Source organism: Natrix helvetica, assembly GCF_964273705.1.
Source record: "Natrix helvetica genome assembly, chromosome: 11".
In the NCBI taxonomy this organism is placed as follows: Eukaryota; Metazoa; Chordata; class Lepidosauria; order Squamata; family Natricidae; genus Natrix; species Natrix helvetica.
In genome coordinates, this window is record NC_138562.1 from 10,064,287 (window position 1) to 10,083,514 (window position 19,228).

General features: G+C 45.5%; 1 protein-coding gene across 1 annotated transcript in view; it reads left to right on the plus strand.

Annotated features, from left to right (window-relative positions):
- Positions 1-404: 404 nt before the first annotated feature.
- The window catches only part of SH3BGRL (SH3 domain binding glutamate rich protein like), a 28,679-nt gene continuing 9,855 nt past the window's right edge, over positions 405-19,228 (plus strand). Inside the window, exon 1 of the mRNA XM_081964161.1 lies at positions 405-686. Within this exon, the coding sequence (XP_081820287.1) occupies positions 642-686 (45 nt within the window). The 5' untranslated portion in view covers positions 405-641. The remainder of the gene's footprint in view (positions 687-19,228) is intronic.

Sequence of the window (19,228 nt, forward strand, 5' to 3'; positions counted from 1 at the left end):
GGGTTGGGCTAGAAGACCTCAAAAGGTCCCTTCCAATTTTGTTGTTCCATTCTGTTTAGTCCAGCTCCCCCCCCGCCCCTCCCCCAACCTAGTTGTGAACCAGGGATGCTAATTCCAGAAAATGGGGGGCAGCTGGCTTGGTTCTCGGCCTGGAAGGGACCGGGGTTGAACTAGAAGACCTCAAAAGGTCCCTTCCAACTTAGTTGTTCTGCTCTGTCTTTCCCCAAACTGGTTGTGAACCGGGGATGTTAATTCCAGAAGACGGGAGTTGCAACCTGGCGCATCTCTCAAAAAGGCGGGGCCGGCTGGCTTGGCTCCCAGCCTGGAAGAGGGCCGGGGTTGGAGCGCCGGCTGAGGCGGAATCCCTCCCTCCCTCCCTCCCTCCCTCCAGCCTTCGCGGGTTCGCTCCGGATCGCAGCCCCGCTCCCTTTACGGGGGCTTCCTCCGCCCCGCCTTTTTGCCACGGCGCGTTTAAGTCAGACGTGCTCCGCCCGAATCTTCCGGGCTGGGCAGATTGAGAGAGGGAGAACGAGCGTGAGAAGCAGCTTGGAAGGTAGCTCCGGTTCTCCAGCCCCTCCACTCACCCCGACGCTCGTTTGGCCTGCCTGGCGAAGAAGCGCCCTTGCTCGGGTCTCTCCAGGATGGTGATCAAAGTCTACATCGCCTCTTCCTCCGGCTCCACCCATGTAAGGGGACGCCCCCCACCCCCATCCCCGCTGCCTCCCCCCACAACTTTCTTCGCCTTTGTCCTGGAGGAAAGTTGCAACCTCAGCTTCGCTCCCCCTCACTTGCCCAGCCTCTCCCCCCCCCCGTAGAGAGAGGTGACTCCCTTTTCTTTCTTCCCTTTTTTTCAGCGACCCCTCCTCCCCCCCCCCAAGTGAGAGCAGGGCGCAACTTGAACAGGGCGGGGGCTTTGGGGCTGCAGCCCCTTCACCTGGGACGTAATTCTCTCTCTCCTCCCCCCCCTCCTCCATCCCTACCTGGAAGGAACTGGTGTGGGAGTCCTTGTGGCAGAAGGTTTCTGGGTTTGGGGGGGGGGAGCATGTAAGAAGATGTGCACGGTCAATAGTGTATGGTCTCCTGCTTGAGGGGGTGGGGCAGTGGTTGGACTAGATGACCTACAAGGTCCCTTCCAACTCTGTTAATCTGCTAACTACTTCCATGCACTGGAATGGGGGTGTCTGGAATTGGGAGCCTTTCCATTTAAATGAATATAGCATCATTTTGCTGTTGAAGGTTTTGTCTAGGATGTGGCTGTGGCCTCTTGGTTTTCATGAGCAGACCAGATGCCTGGTCTCCTCTGTAGTAAAGCTTACCTGGTCAGTTGCAGTTTACTCCTGGGTAAATCTGGTTTGCCAATTGCACAGTGGCAGATAGGACAGCGCTCCAGAGGGTCAACGTCATTGCCTAGAGCAGGGGTGTCCAAACTTGGGAACTTTAAGACTTGTGGACTTCAACACCCAGAATTCCCCAGCCAGCATGCTGGCTGGGGAATTCTGGGAGTTGAAGTCCACAAGTCTTAAAGTTCCCAGGTTTGGACACCCCTGGCCTAGAGAGTCATTGGTTGCCCCCTCCCCTCTTTGGAAGAGCTTTATAGCCCCCCCTGCCTTAGGAAAATTCAAAACATTCTCAAAGATCCATCTCATCCTGGGCACTTTTTTTTTTGAACTATTACCATCTGGCAGACGGTACAGGGCAATAGAAACAAGGGCAAACAGACTGAAAAAAACAGCTTCTAACCCAGGGCAATAACTACATTGAATTCTTTGGTATAATGCAATATCGGGCTTTCAATTTCAATTATATAGAATGTAAAGGATGCATGTTTGCGTTTTTATTTTTATAATTGTAATGTTCACTGAAGACGGCATTTAATTTTGTTGCACCATGTGCAATGACAATAAAGTAAACTAAACTAAATAAGAATGGCTTTGTGGCTTAGCTTCCCCCTCTGCATATAATAGTCCAGTATATCTTCATTGGATGGTGTCCTTTCTTGCTCAGGGTTGGACCACAAACATTTTCCGTCTCCTCCATCCACGCTTGAGGCTCCATAACTGTGTGTAACCTTTTATTATTATTATTATTTAGAGGAAGCTTTGATCAGAAGCTTTCTGCTTATCTGGAGAACATCTGCCTCTGAAGATGGAGCCATTCTTTCTCTGTGCAAGAATTCTTTCTTTTCTTAGTGCTTTCTGATAAAAGTTTGCCTGGGAGGAATCCAGTGGCCAGCTTGTCAATTTCCCTGGTTTGCATATTTCACCTTTTAAAAAAAAGATTACCGAGATTATCTAAACAATAAGCATCCATTTAATCCGCTTAGCATCCTGCTTTCACCACTCCAAGCAAAGATCCAGCTGTTTTGAAACACAAAACTCTGGCCTTTGTTTTGATTCCAGCAGATTCCATGTTTGGTGCATTCTGCTTTCTGTTTATTCCAAATTTTATTCTCGCTTCGTGGTTTTCCCCAAGCATTCTGTCCTGCAGACCTCGGTGTTTACAGATTTCTCACGTTTCCATTCTCTGTTTTCATCCAAAATGCCTCAGCTATAATTTAGTGAGTACATTAAGTGAGATCTCTGTGACTCAGCATTGATGAGAGAGTTGCAAAGCTAGAGAAAGACCGAGGGCTATTTCCCAAAATGCACAGGGATGACCAAAATATAGATTATACAGATTAACAGAGTTGGAAAGGACCCTATAGTCCAACCCCCACCCCCCCTCAAGCAGGAGACCCTACACAATTTCTGTCAAATGGCAGTCCGATCTCTTCTTGAAAGCCTCCAGGGATGAAGCTCCCACAACTTCTGAAGACAATTTCTGTTCCATTGGTTGATTGTTCTCACTGTCAGAAAGTTTCTCCTTATTTCCAGGTTGAATCTCTCCTTGATCAGTTTCCATCCATTATTTCTTCTCTGGCTTTTGGATGCTTTGGAAAACAGCTGGACCCCTTCCTCTCTGTGGCAGTCCCTCAAATATTGGAAGACTGCTCTCCTGTCTCCCCTGCTCCTTCTCTTCACTAGACTAGCCATGCCCAGTTCCTATAACTGCTCTTCATATGTTTTAGTCTCCAGTCTCCTAATCATCCTGGTTGCTCTTCTCTGCATTTTTTCTAGAGTCTCAACATATTTTTATAGTGTGGTGATCAAAACTGGATGTAGTACTCTAGGTGTGGTCTTACTAAAGCTTTATAGAGTGGTATTAGTATCCGACTTGATCTTGATTGTATCCCTCTGTTAATGCAATTTAGGATTGCATTGGCTTTTTTGGCTGCTGCTGCACACTGCTGGCTCCTATTTAGCTGGTGGTCCATTGCATGGACAAAATATTGCATTGAGTAGTAGGATGGTGTGCTTAAGGGAGATCTTGATGCAGAAGCTCTGCTTTGGACATCAGACTTAGTAACTTGGCTTTTGTCAATTGTCTCTGACCCGCCTGATCTACCTCTTGGGGTCAGTAAGAGTAAAGCTATGTGTGAATGACCTTGGGAGAGAGGAGGGAGAACTGCAGACCACACAAGCAGCAAGCAAAAGATGTCTTAGCCCACAGAAGGAGGGCAAACATGGGAAACGTTTCAGAAAAGACCTTCCCTGGTTTTTTGGAGAGTAAAAGGAAGGGAGGGAGAAGTACATCCAGTCTTGCAAGAATCTGTTAATGTTACACTTTAACAATAAAGTTAGCACTCCTGTTTGTGCTTCTTGTCTAGACCAGGGGTGTCCAAACTTGGGAACTTTAAGACTTGTGGACTGGGGAATTCTGGGAGTTGAAGTCCACAAGTCTTAAAGTTCGCAAGTTTGGACACCCCTGGTCTAGACCATCTGGGCAGGGCTATCGCTAAGAAAATAAAGTGAGGAAAACCTTTGCAAGTCTTCGGTTATTATGCTTTAAAGAAAGCAATTGTGTGTTGTTATTGGACAGACTTTTTAAAGGCCAACTCAAAAGGGTAAATCAGCACCACGTTCTCACTTGAGAAACAAGCCTTAAAATGCCTTAAAACGAATCTTGGGATCTGCTTAATACTTTCCTGAGTCGATCATTTGCCACTCGGCCTCCTCTTGCGTTGGTGACCTTTTGCAAGTAGGGGGTTGACTCTTAAAAGTTCACGTGGAAAACTCTTATTGAGCTGCAGCTTTAGCTGAAGGCCTTGCAGAGTTCTGAACTCCCAGAGGCTAACCTTTGCTCCAAGAAACTATCAGAAAGGCCTTTGTGCAGAATTTCTCTTTGTGCAGAATTACACTCTTACTAGGTTCACACACACATGGTACTATGCTGATGAATGCATGTGAAGAACGGTTGCAGGAACTGGGCATGGCTAGTCTAGTGAAGAGAAAGACCAGGGGAGACATGATAGCAGTCTTCCAATAATTGAGGGGCTGCCACAGAGAGGAGGGGGTCAACCTGTTTTCCAAAGCACCCGAGGGCAGGACAAGAAGCAATGGGTGGAAACTCATCAAGGAGAGAAGCAACCTAGAACTAAGGAGAAATTTCCTGACAGAACAATTAATCAATGGAACAACTTGCCTCAAGAAGTTGTGAATGCTCCAACACTGGAAGTTTTAAAGAAGAGATTGGATAACCATTTGTCTGAAGTGGTGTAGGGTTTCCTGCCTAAGCAGGGGGTTGGACTAGAAGACCTCCAAGGTTCCTTCCAACTCTGTTATTCTATTCTATTTACTCCTGATCTTGTTGAGATTCTAGAGAGAATGCAGAGAAGAGCAACCAAGATGATTAGGGGACTGGAGGCTAAAACATGATGAACGGTTGCAGGAACTGGGCATGGTTAATCTAGTGAAGAGAAGGACCAGGGGAGACAGGATAGCAGTCTTCCAATATTTGAGGGGCTGCCACAGAGAGGAGGGGGTCAAGCTAATGGCTGTTTCATTGGCCATATGGAGATTCCCAACAGGCACAACTTTGAAACCACACAGCAGGGGGGGGGGAATTCTGGGAGTTGAAGTCTACATATTTTAAGTCAAGTTTGGAAAAACAAAACCACTGACTTAAAGTTAAAGATGCTACCGGTCATCCCCAATATACCGTATTTTTCAGAGTATAAGACACACTTTTTTCCCCTCAAAAAGAGGCTGAAAATCTGGGTGCGTCTTATACACTGAATACAGCATTTATTTGCCTCCTGAAACACCGCCCCCTTCACCAAAATGATCGTGCATAGCTTGTAGGCAGCTTTCACAGAGCTCCTGGGGGCTGGGGAGGGCAGAAATGAACAAACAACGGGCTGTTTTTTGCTCAATTTTGTCCCCCCAGCCCCAGGAGCACTCTATAAGCTTCCTAATGCCCCTTTTTTGAGAAAAAACGGGCCCATTTTCTCCAAAAATGGACCATTTTTTGCCCCCCCCCCCCGGAACACTCTACAAGCCTCCTAATTCATGCCCTTTTTTGGGGGGGGGGAAAGCGGGCCCGTTTTTGCGAAAAACGGGCCGTTTTGGGGAGGTTTGCAGAGCGCAAAACCTTTTTCTTTTAATTTGCCTCTTCAAACCTTGGTGCGTCTTATACTCCGAAAAATACGGTAATAATCACAGTTGAGACCAGAATATCCGTTCTTCAGCAAAAGCAGCAGTTAAGCAAGCGACGCCTACTTTTATGACCTTTTTTTTGCCACAGTTGTTAAGTGAATCAGTGCATTTGTTAAATGACCCATACGGTCATGAAATGAATCCAGTTTCCCCCCATTGACTTTGCTTGACAGAAGCCAAAGGGGAAAAATTGGAAATGGGATCACATGGTCCTGGCTGCAACCATCGTAAACCATACGGGCTGGTTGTCAACCCTGGGGATGCTGCAGTGGTTGTAAGTGTCCTAAGTCACTTTTTTTAATTAGTGCTGTTGTAACTTTGTTGTAAATCAAGGACTACCTGAAGGGCCTGCAAAATGAATGGAATGGGACAACTTGCCACAGTAATTATTTAAAAATATATATTTTATTTAATTTTTGCCATTCCCGTTTCATTCTAATTTTGCCATTCCCGTTTCATTCTAAGATGGCGCAGTGGTTAGAGTGCAGTACTGCAGGCAATTTGGCAGTTCGAATCTCACCAGGCTCAAGGTTGACTCAGCCTTCCATCCTTCCAAGGTGGGTCAAATGAGGACCCAGATTCTTGGGGGCAAGAGGCTGATTTTGTAAAACCGCTTAGAGAGGAGTGGAAAGCACTGTGAAGTAGTATGTAAGTCTAAGCGCTATTGCTATCCTGTCCCTCCTTTTGCATCCTTTCTTTAATGATTCTATCCCACCATTTCTTTGATATTAATGTAACTTGTAGCGAGTTGGCCGCAATGAATTGTCCTAGACCCAAAACGAAGGCACGTCGAGTTTCCACATAGTACAGAAAACGGTTTAGAGAGTCAGTATATTGTCCTGAACAATCTTGGTCCTCATTTGACCCACCTCGGAAGGATGGAAGGCTGAGTCAACCTTGAGCCTGGTGAGATTCGAACTGCCAAACTGCTGGCCGCCGGTGTTCAGCAAAAGTAGCCTGCAGTATTGCACTCTAACCACTGCGCCACCAAGGCTCATTAAGTCACATGCTGGATTCACACACACTAAGCCCTCTGTTTCATACGGTCTCAGTGTGCTGTGTGAACTCAAGCATTGTGGTTTGTGTAGAGTGTGATTCATCGTTGAGGGCAGGGCTGGATGACTGGGGATCATACTGAATATTTTTTGAGGACTGGAAATGGGTGGATGTCCAGTCTTCCTTCTGTTCGCATTCTTTTCTTGGTTCTTTTAAATATTGTTTTTAGCTTTATTTTCGGCCTTGTACCAGTGGTTCTTGACCCAACCAATCATCTAGCGACTATTAAAAGGGTATTTATTTTTGGGAACAATCTGAGCGAATACTTTTAAAGGGAGGGTAGAGATCAGTGCGTGATACCCAGTGTAGTTGTAGTGGTTAAGGCATCAAGTTAGAAACTTTTAGAAAGATTTTGAGTTCTAGACCTGCCTTGCGCACTGTTCTGACTGAGGCTTCCCAAGAGCCTGAAGAAAACTCCTTGTCCCGACAAAAATCCCTTTTATTAATTGACTGGGAATTCTGCTCATTCACATCCAGCAAAGTCTTCAAGGGAGGATTGACAGTCACAGACCTTATCTGGCTTGGAGAGCTGCCAGGCCGATATCTGCAAAACTTGGCAAGGAGTCTTGGAGAGTCACAAACCAATTGTGAACTAATTGTCTCCTGCAAATTCCCCTTTCACTCCTCTATTATTTTCTCTGGGAGGCGCCATTCATCGGTCACTTGTGGGCTTACTCCCAAGTTGACCCCTGTTCTTTAGCTGTTCCCTTCATCTGGCAACTCTGCACATGTGCATACTGGGAACAGGCTCCAGCTGTTTGTCTGCCTCACTGATCTCTGACTCTGAAGGCAGCTGATAATTGGCACATGGCTCTGCCCCCCACCCTGCCTCCGACACAGAGCCCTCATAATAGCCTTCCCCAAACTTCACAACTGCCCCATGTTCCTCCCCAACCTCCTCCCTGTCCGAATCTGCTGCCAGTTCCTCTGGCTGCTGGATGGCCAAATAAGCATAGAGCCAGTTGGGTGACCCTTGAGCCAGTCACTCTCTCTCAGCCCTAGGAAGGAGTCAATGGCAAGCCACATCCAAAAAAAAACTTTGCCAAGAAAAACCTCAGGCAGTCTCTATGAATCAGATACGATTGAACAGAAGGAGGAGGAAAAGGCATAATCCAGGAGTTACAATCTGTCTAAGCCGTTTCCAGATCTCTAGTTTGCTAATTATGTATTGGAAGTTGCTGCTTCGTATTTTTGGGGGTTGTATGAGTGCTCTTCGTTTGGATTCGTGCACGCTGCGTAGTGAAAATGGTCGTGCATGGCTAAAATCTGCCTTGAGCATGTCTTTTAGTGATCATACACGAGAGGAAATCTAATCATGGCACTGGGGTGTGCTGAATAACATGAAAGCCTTGTGAGTGGGATGGATGTCATCTTTAAAAGGATGGGTTAGATTTGTATAAGAAGTTATAATTGGCAGCATCTGTTGTTCCAAACCAAGCTGGAAAATTCCAACTGGAAAAAGGCGTCGCAAGCAGTCTTTAGGGAGGCATAATTCTTTAATTCTGTGGTTTCCTGGCAAGCTTCACCAAACAGCCTTCCTAAGAAACACCCTAAAAACATGAACTTGTACATTGTTAGGCAGGCCCAGAATCGGTGGCGTTTTAATGGCGCAGATGTTTGTGTTTCAACCAAACAGCTGCTAAGACATCAACGAAAGGAAATGGGAGGAAAGGTGAACAAAGCTAGCTAGCTGGAAGATCTTACAGAGGGTCTTTTGGCTGTCATAAGGACTAGCAAGTTGACTTTTAACTCAATGAAGTGGGATAACCAAGGCGCTGACTTCTGTATTTCATGCCAATTTTTAATTTTTGAATGGTTGAATGGAAGCGCCGTTGCCAAAAACACCTGATTCATTTTGAATTATTCTGGCTGTTAATCTTTTGAACTGTGGTTGGCATGTGCGAAGTGTTTAAATGCCTTTAATATAAATAATAGAAGAAAAATGTGAATCAAACCTTAGGGAAGTTCAGCAGAGCTCAGCAGACCAGCTATAGCTCTCCCCCCCCCCCGCCCCCTTCCAGTTTACTTGCTGAGCCTTTAGCAGTTAATGGATAACCATGTTAAGCTGCTGCCCTCCAGCCATTGGGGAGGTTGCCTCTGTGTTTATTTTGGACTATACAAAAGCCATTTTCAGAGCTGTAAAAGTCAAACATTGTTTGGCTGATTTCATAGCCTGCCAAGAAGCCGGGTCTTTTCCTACTGAAAAGACGGTAATTGGGTGGCCTCTTGGATAACTGCTGGCCAGCAGCTTTCTGGAGGAGTTTGAATTACGGCCACAAGGCATTCTTTTCAGAATTGGTAGTGATTCTGTTCAAAAGAAATTTCAGTTTTAGGAAGCTGGAGTTGCAGTCTTCAAGAGAGATAAATACGAGATTTATTCAGAATCGGTGTAAAATGGGGAGAATTAGGAGTGACGGCTTTCCAGATCTGAATGTTACAGACTTTGGTGTGAAACGAATCATGGCATTGAAAATCCTAGAGGAGAAAGCTGAAATTTTGAGGGGCTGCCACAGAGAGGAGGAGGGGGGTCAAGCTATTTTCCAAAGCACCCAAAGGCCAGACAAGGACGGAAACTGAGCAAGGAGAGATTCAACCTGGAAATAAGGAGAAATTTTCTGACAGTGAGAACAATCAGCCAATAGAACAGAAGTTGCCTTTGGAAGTTGTGGGAGCTTCATCCCTGGAGGCTTTCAAGAAGAGACTGGACTGCCATTTGTCAAAAATGGTGTAGGGCCCTGATGGCAAACCTATGGGACATGTGCCACAGGTGGCACATGGAGCCATATTGGTGGGCACACGAGCTTAGCTCTCGCACGCATGTGCACACTGGCCAGCTGATTTTCGGGCCTTTTGGGCCAACCAGAAGTCGGGAAAGTCCAAAAGGGAGAGCGAAAAATGGGCCTTCTGGTCTGACCGGAAGTTGGCAAACGGGCCGTTTTCAGCCTCCAGAAGGCCTCCGGGGGGTGGGGGAGGCCGTTTTTGCCTTCCCCAGGCTCCTAGAAAGGTTCTGGAGCCTGGGGAGGGTGAAAAACGGGGTCCACCATGCCATCGTGTGCTGAAAACAGGGGGGAGTGCATGGGGGGGTCGCACGCACATGCGCAGAGGGGCGGGTGCATAGAATTATGGGTGTGGGCATGCATGGGCACGACCGCCCCCACACGCTCCCACGCTTTTGGCACGTGATGGCAAAAAGATTAGCCATCACTGGTGTAGGGTCTCTTACTTGGGCAGGGGTTGGACTAGATGACCTACAAGGTTCCTTCCAACTCTGTTAATCTGTTGTTATTGTTGTTTTAATGACAGGGTAGTCAGTTTCTGGCTGAGGCCCAGGGCTTGCTCTGTGGATCCAAGGCAGTCTGGTACAATGATCTTGCAGGGCTCTTCTTCATTGGCGTGATAACCCATGCGACTTGATCAAAGAGGGTCTGGTTATTCAACCAGTAGTCCCAGCGGTACTTTTCCAATAGGCAACTGGACTTTCTCCTTTGTTTTCCTTGAAAATGTTTCGCTTCTCATCCAGGTAGCTTCTTCAGTTCCAACCAAGCTCCTTGGGTGAGAAGCAAAATGCTTTCAAGGAAAAAGAAGAAGAAGCTGCCTTTGGGAAAAGCACCTTTGGGACAAACATGGCCCTGGAGGATTGAGAATCTCCATAGACACTCAAGCCAGTACAGCACAATCCATGAAAACTATGAAAAGGATGACACTGCAGTACATCAAAAACAACTCAGCAACAGCCAATCAGAGTATTAGAGCCACACTATATCACTGTAGAGCACAGACCAACTAAAGCAGGGGTGTCCAAACTTGGCAACTTTAAGACTTGTGGACTTCAACTCCCAGAATTCTGAGAGTTGAAGTCCACAAGTCTTAAAGTTGCCAAGTTTGGACACCCCTGAACTAAAGCCTACCCAAAAACTACACCGAAGGACCCAGTGAGTCCAATTATTAAAACAAAACCAGGAGTTATCTACACAACACACGGCAATAGCGTACACTACGTAGGACAAGACAGGCAGGTAGAAGACCAACAATCACAATTTCAACTGGGATGCTTAAAACCAAGGCAAATCCAAAAATGTTCGACAATTCCTCAATAGACAACTGGGAGATAAACCAACTTCACATGCCATTCAAAGGATGAAAAAAAAACCTTAAAAAAAAGAGACCAAAATGCATCTTCTCCAGCAACCGACACCCAAGGGATTAACAACAGACAAACAAACAGAAAACAATATCCTAATCAAGCCACAGCCCCACCAAAACTGGCAGGGCGAGCTACTGTATATAAACACTCCCTAGCGCTGATAATGTTACTTAATTGAGTAATGAAACATCTGCATTCTGCAAGCCAACAACCAAGCTCAAAACAGCAACAAGCACTCCTCAACAACTTCTTTGTACTAATTTGAGTAGCTCCTCCTCTTCCTCCTCCTCCTCCCTCTCCTCCTCCTCTTCCTCCTCCCCCTGTAAACTGCTCAAGATTGTTTCTCGTTGAAGACTGGAGTATAAATGCCAAAATTAAATTTACGAAAGAGAATTCAACATAGCGCCCACCTTCAAAAATAATACACATATGATTAGCAGTTCCAGAAGAGTCAATCTGGAATGTAAAAAGAGTAAACCTAGAGAGCATCCTAACTTTTTTTTTCTGAGATCAAAAACGGACAATCCGCTTTGGTTTGGCAGCTGTATTTGTTGTTTACTTTTGCTGTGACTTTGCCAAAATGGGTGACCTCAACATTTTTAGCCTCCTTTTCCCCCTCTCCCCCCCCCCACTCCCTGTGTGTGTGTTTTTGTGGATGACTAGGAGTTAAGGAGCAGAATGAACTTGCTAAATCTTGCAGAGCCTTAAAATACCCTCTTGCTCCTTAAAACCCATTTCCAAAAATTACACGTTTGTGGATTCTAAAGGCTATTTGCAGGATCCTTAAGCCTCTGCAACTTTAAGGCGGCTGTTATACTATTATTTATTTATTGAGACAATCTATATGGCCACCCCCACTCTCTTTCAGTGACTCTAGGCAGCTTTAGCCCTCCAATAACTCCACCCCCCCACCCCAAAAAAGGGGCCCTATAGAAATCTAGAAATTCTTTCAGCATACGGAGTGCTGCAGTTTCTGCATCCAATAATTCACTTGGGATATAATCCTAGATTTACAGTAGATTTTCACCCAGCTGTGACTTTTCTTGGATGACTTTGGAAAGGGAAAAAAAACCACACATTTTCTCTTTGCTCTGATTTATTATTTCCGCAGTGGTAGCAATCTACATCACAGGATTATGGAGATTTCAAATAAATAAAAAAATAAATAAATGCCATGTAGAGATTTTTAAACGAGCAGTAGAATCCCATGATAGTAGTGGGTGTATTGTTATTATTTTTGCGCTGCAGTGACTCATACAAACACAGAGATGCACAGATGCAAATGAACAGATTTGAGAACAGTTGGAGTATTTGTTTTAAATTTTCAGCCCTACTCAAAAGGGTGGGAGACAACCAATGTGCTTTGTTTACCAAGAAATATGTTACCTACACCTATCGTGCAGGTAAACTTGAAGAAAGTTCACAATGCTTTCTTCAAATATTTGTCCTGTACAAAAACCGGTTGCAATGCTGCTAAAGGATTTTTCCTTAGCCTGGTGTCTGATTCAGGGTGCAATAAAACTGCCATTTTGGAGACCTTTCCAACATCTTTTGAATGCAAGAACAAGAAGCAATGGGTGGAAACTAATCAAGGAGAGAAGCAACTTAGAACTGAGGAGAAACTTCCTGACAGTTAGAACAATTAATCAGTGGAACAGCTTGCCTCCAGAAGTTGTGAATGCCCCAACACTGGAAGTCTTTAAGAAGATGTTGGATAGCCATTTGTCTGGAACGGTATAGGGTTTCCTGCCTAGGCAGGGGGTTGGACTAGAAGACCTCCAAGGTCCCTTCCAACTCTACTATTGTATTGTATTGCTCCCCAACTTTTCACATTTCTAGTTTTCCTTCTGTTTTTTTCCCCCCAAATTTCAACTGCTTCAGATTCACTCTCTTTTACCAGCTGTAAAAAAACACACAGCCTAAATTTGAATTAAATGCAGTTGGCTTCTCAGTCCACCATTGTTGGCCTGTCAGTCTTCCTGGTGTTTGCAGCTTGAAACTACGTCAACTGGGAGGCCCACCCGAGCAAATCCAGCTGCTGTTGGTTTACCGTCATGTCAAGTTGTCAGAAGCAGAGCGATTTTTCAGTCTTGTGGTTGGGATGGCGGACTGATCTTTTCTCCATTTGTTTTCTTTCCTGCCCTTGAGTCAGTAAAAGTAAACTACAATCAAGACCAAGTGAGGTACTAATACCACTCTTTAAAGCCTTAGTAAGACCACACCTAGAGTCCTGCATCCAGTTTTGGTCACCACATTATAAAAAAAAATTGTTGAGACTCTAGAAAAAGTGCAAAGATGAAGCATCCAGGATGATTAGGGGACTGGAGGCTAAAACACACAATGAATGGTTGCAGGACTGGCTAGTCTAGTGAAAAGAAGGACCAGGGGAGACATAATATCAGTGTTCTGATATTTTAGGGGCTTCCACAGAGAGGAAGGGGTCAAGCTATTCTCCAAGGGACCTGAAGTCCAGACAAGGAAATAATGAATGGAAACTAAGCAAAGAGAGATTCAATCTGGAAATAAGGATAAATTTTCTGACAGTGAGAACAATCAACCAATGGAACAACTTTCTGGAGGCTTTCAAAGGAGATTGGACTGCCATTTGTCAGGGATGGTGTAGGGTCTCCTGCTTGGGTGGGAGGTCAGGCTAGATGACCTACATGGTCCCTTCAAACTCTGTCAGTCTATCAAAAGGTTATTTTTAGAGCATCCTGGGGAAATGTTAGGAGTTTTCCTAATGCATACCAGAGAAATAGGAATTCCCCTAATGTCAATAGATCCTTTGCTTTTCATTTATGATCTGTGGCTCCGCTCTTTGAAATTCAGGCCTGGGAATAATAGCGTTGGATCCCATGATTGGGATTCAGAAGTGAAAAAAAAACCAGAAGGATACTTTTGATTCCCACAATGGATGATTGGCTGCAAAAGTTGATGGAGTTAGCAGAGGTGGCCACATTGGCTGTTTGGATTATTATTATTATTATTTTTAAAAAAGACCACCATTAATTTTGTTTCTTCTTGGAAACTGCTTTTAGACTTTATCCTTGTGCAGGAAAAAAAAAACTTTGGATTTTGCCAGTTAGATAGGCTTGATGTTATAGAAATGGCTACTACGTATGATTATATAAAAGTAAAAAGTTGAGGTCTTACCGTATTTTTCAGAGTATAAGATGCACCGGGGTATAAGACGCACCAAGGTTTTGAAGAAGCAAATTTTTTTTTAAAAAAGTTTTTGCACTCTGCAAACTTCCCCAAAACAGCCTGTTTTGGTGAAAAGAGGCCCATTCCCCCCCAAAAAAGAGCATGAATAGCCCTTAGGAGGCTTGTAGAGTGCTTGGGGGGAGGGGACGAGCAAAAAATAGCCATTTTTTTGCAAAAATGGGCCTGTTTTTTGTCAAAAAAAGGGCATTAGGAAGCTTATAGAGTGTTGCTGGGGGCTAGGGTGGCAAAAAGGCCCATTTTTTGCTCAGTTCTGCCCTCCCCAGCCCCCAGGAGCTCTCTGAAAGCCTCCTACAAGGTATGCACGACCATTTTGACGAAGGGGGCAGGGTTTCAGGAGGCAATTTTTTTTTGCTGTATTCAGTGTATAAGACGCACCCAGATATTCAGCCTCTTTTTTGAGGGAAAAGGGTGCGTCTTATACTCCATAAAGTACGGTAATTTATTGCCATGTACTCTACAGCACCAAAAGGTGTCAGAGGTCAATGTCTTTTTTTTCTTTTTCCTTCTTCCCTGCACTTTTTTCCCTCCCCCTTTTCCCATTATCTTTATTTTTCTTAGTATGTTTTCGTATTTTATATTTTGTTAAAGCGATAAAATTTGTAAACTCTGATTCGGATATGAAGTACAACCCAGTGGCGCCTTAGAAAAGCTATGGGTGAATTTGCGCCGGACCAGTTCCAAGTAAAAGTGGCAGGTGACATGAAGGGATCTTCCTCCAAAAAGAAGTAGCCTGTTCTGACAACAGCTCCCCAATACATGACAAACCCTCTGTAGTTAAATCAATGATTCCTTTATTAGGAGCACCAGCAAAAAGTTTCTCTCTCACACACAGCAGGCTAACATGTCTGTCTGGCAGGGGGATGAATAGTTGTCTGCCACATCTATTCATCTCCGCCCCCTGCCTTTTATCCCCAGAGCTAGAGGTGGGGCATCGCTAGCAGCAGTGGCTATTCCCAAGGACCAGCCCACAGATTTCCACTGCTCTCCTCTCCTCTGTCTTCTGTGCAGCCATGTATCAGGCACTAGATCCATCTGTTCCTCCTCTTCCTCATCAGCCACCTCCAGACCTGGGGGCTGTTGACTCTCCATCTGAGAGCTGATGGCCAGTCCAGGCTCTGCCTCTGTCTCTCTCTCTCTCTCTCTCTCTCTCTACCAGCTCCATTCCCTCTTCCCCCTTGAAGCTCTCAAGGTGCCTGGATGCTGGCCCTCACTCCCACGCCTCCTCCTCCTCCTCCTCTGATTCAGCTGCTGGAAGGGCCGGTGGCCCATAGGCCACGACAAAGCCCTTGTTTAATGACCAAACTTGAGACTGGTAACTCAGTCATTAAATGAAACAGTCTCTGAATTAAATTTTTTTTTTTTTAAATGAAGCAGAGTACCCAGAGTGCATAGTGGAAACGCCTGGAGCGTATTGCTTTTTGTTGATAAATAATTGCTCGCTTAAGGATTACTGGAGAAATGAAAGAGATGTTTTATCTCTCCGTGCATTGTGATTTATATTTGCTGCCTTCTAAAGGAAGCCTCACGTGTTGTTGGGATGGTTCCGTTGATGGATGCATAAGTTTGACAGAACTCCTCCAGGCTGCTTCATAAGCCAAATGAATACTGAACAGTATCAACAGTATCAAAGCAGAAATATCCTGACTGGCTTTTCTGGACCTGGATACAGCATTTGGATAAATTCTGTGTGCAATATGAAAAAAAGATGTTGTTTTCGAAGACACACACACACACACACACACTATTCATCTCTGCAGATTTTGGTTCTTCCCCCTTAGGGATTGGATGTATGCATTTTCCCCGTTTTTTCCCTTTGACCCAAGTCTTGTCTCAATTTAACAGATTAGCAATAGCCCTTAGACTTATATCCCGCTTTACAGCCCTCTCTAAGCAGTTTACAGAGTCAGCCTCTTACCCCCAACAATCTGGGTCCTCATTTGACCCACCTCGGAAGGATGGAAGGCTGAGTCAACCTTGAGCCTGGTGAGATTCGAACTGCCAAATTGCAGGCAGCCGTCAGTCAGCAGAAGTAGCCTGGAGCACTGCACTCTAACCACTGCATCACTGCAGCTTAACAGAGTTGGAAGGGGTCTTGTAGGTCATCTAGTCCAATCCCCCACCCAAGCAGGAGACCCTACACCATTTCTGACAAATGGCAGCCGATATTGTGTCCTTGACTGAATATCCCTGCTGATTTTGTAGATGCTATTGCCTTACATACGATTCTTGGGTTTATTTGTTTGTTTGCTTAATGTAACCTTAAAAGAAGTCATGAGCACTTAGTAATAATTATCCATTTCCCGAAATAGCTTGTGTATTATCGGGCCTCCTCCAGTGCTGAGCAGTAGGGCGGATGTTTGCAGCTCTATGCCAGTGATTTTCCAGCATTCCTTCAGTGCCCTGAGCTCTTAAGGGGAGTCAACATCTGCTTGGGATAAAAAGGTAAAGGTTCCCCTCGCACATATGTGCTAGTCATTCCCGATCCTGACCTAAAGGAAGATTAAAAACTATGATTTTGCTGTCATGTCAGACCCATCCCATGGACAACATTCCTCCAGGCCTTCCTGTCCTCTACCATCCTCTGGAGTCCATTTAAGCTCACGTCGACTGCTTCGGTGACTCCATCCAGCCACCTCATTCTCTGTCATCCCCTTCTTCTTTTGCCCTCAGTTGTTCCCAGCATGAGGCTCTTCTCCAGTGAGTCCTTCCTTCTCATGAGGTGGCCAAAGTACTTGAGTTTCCTCTTCAGGATCTGGCCTTCTAAAGAGCAGTCAGGGTTGATCTCCTCTAGGACTCACCAGTTTGATCGCCTTGCAGTCCAAGGGACTTGCAGGAGTCTTCTCCAGCACCAGAGTTCATTTCTCATTTCTTTGGCGCTCACCCTTTCTTATGGTCCAACTTTCACAGCCATCCATTGCAACCGGGAAAACCATACCCTTGACTATACACAATTTTGCTGGCAGGGTGAGGTCTCTGCTTTTTAGTATGCTGTCTAGATCTCTCTTTTTGGTATGTGTGTGTGTGTGTGAGGAAGCTTCTTGGCTTTTTTTGCAGCCTACTGGTTGGCTTTATGTCACCCTAACTGCTTTGCTTGTCTTCTCCTCCGAAACCACCAAGTTCTCAGCTGCGCTCTTGCTGGGTGCACTTTCAATCTGGAGCAGTAAGCACATTCCTAGTGTTCTTTTAAATGTCAAACAAAGGCAAAACATGCAGGCTGGCTCAGTTCCCTGCAGATAAATTAATTTCTCCTGGCAGCAGTCCATTGTTCCCTGTTGTCACCTCTTTTTTCTTCTTCCCCCATTTGAAAGGAAGGCCTGTTCTGAGCTCGGAAGTCCAAGCCATTTGAATGGGTGGATGCCACAGGCCGCAGCCAAAGGAGTTTGAATGAGCCCATCAGGAATTAGGTGTAATTCCTAAATTTCAAAAATGGAGGCAATCACCTGTCTTAAAAACAAGCGTTGGCATACGTTCAAGTGCGTCAACCCCATTTGGAGAGAAAGAAAGCCAGCATTTTACCTGGAATAAATGGGAGCATCCTTGCCAGTGGTGGGCTGCTGTGGGTTCGCACAGATTCAGGAGAACCCCTAGCTAAGAAACTGCCCAATTCGGAGAACCCGCAAATCACAACTCTGGCTGGTCATTCCTGACTCTAGGGGGCGGTGCTAATCTCTGTTTCAAAGCCGAAGAGCCAGCGCTGTCCAAAGACGCCTCCGTGGTCATGTGGCCGGCATGACTAAACGCCAAAGGTGCACGGAACGCTGTTACCTTCCCACCAAAGGTGGTGCCTATTTTTTTACTTGCATTTTTTAACTTGCTTTTGAACTGCTAGGTTGGCAGAAGCTGGGACAAGTAACAGGAGCTCACTCCGTTACGCAGGCGCTAGGGACTCATACTGCTGACATTTCTGATCGACAAGCTCAGCTTCTTAGTCACTGAGGCACTGCGTCCCTATTTTGTCTAGGTAAGGAACATTAAAAGAAGCCTCTCAGAAGTAACTCCACGGGTCTTTCTTAGTTCTTCTTGGGGGGGGGCTGACATGTCCCCCTCCAAATCAGCCCAGAGCCTCCCGCATACCGTGCATCGCTCTTCCAAGTTTCTCTTGCTTGCCTGTTGCTTTTCCTTCCAGACTGGCTCAGTCTCACTCCTGCATTGAGTTGTTTCCGCTCTAAACTTTCAAGACAATTTGTGACTTAAAGGAATTTTGCCAAGCGCAAATGGCAATTCCTCTGCAGGAAGCAGATAGCGAGATGAAATGCCCTTGGCTCTGGAACATTGCCTCTGGGGTACATTAGAGAAAAGTCTGCCTTATTTCAATCATAGCCATAAAGCCAACTGAAGGAGCAGTTCCCCCCCCCTCCTTTGAGCAGAGGTGTGGAACTATGACCCTTTTTATGACTTGTGGACTTCAACTCCCAAAAATTTTTTCGCTCAGGAATTCTGGGAGTTGAAGTCCACAAGTCATAAAGGGCCCATAATTCCCCACCTCTGCTCTAGACAGTGGTCAGATTAAAGGTAAAGATTCCCCTTGTGCATATCTGCTAGTCATTCCTGACTCTAGGGGGCGGTGCTCGCCTCCGTATCAAAGCCGAAGAGCCAGCGCTGTCCAAAGACATCTCCATGGTCATGTGGCCGGCATGACTAAACGCCGAAGGTGCACAGAATGCTGTTACCTTCCCACCAAAGGTGGTTCCTATTTTTCTACTTGCATTTTTTACGTGCTGCTCAGTTGGCAGCAGCTGGGACTAGTAATGGGAGCTCACTCCGTTATGCAACGTTGGGGATTCGAACCGCCGAACTGCCAACCTTTCTGATCGACAAGCTCAGCGTCTTAGCCACTGAGCCACCGTGTCCCACAATAATTCCCCACCTCTGCTCTAGACAGCGGTGAGATTACTGGGCTGCTAATGAGGGCAATAAATCCATTGCATGTCAGGGAAATATAGTGGAGTTGTTTGCAAGGAATAGAAATCTTTCCATTCCCCAATATCAGTCAGAGCTGAAGAAGCTTCTTGGATGAGAAGCGAAGCGTCTTCAAAGAAAAACCAGAAAGTCCAGTTGCCTCTTGGGAAAGAAAGGACTTTTGGGACAACCATGAGCTGGAGGACTGAGAATCTGCATAGACATGTTATCAAAATAAATGAAGCCGATTTGAAAGTTTTTGTTCTTCTCATTTTTTTCCCCTTCTAAAGTCCATTTAGGCTTCTTAACTGTGATTCTAGGTGATCTACGTGAACTGTGATCTGGGACCACCATTTAAATATGAGCCAGG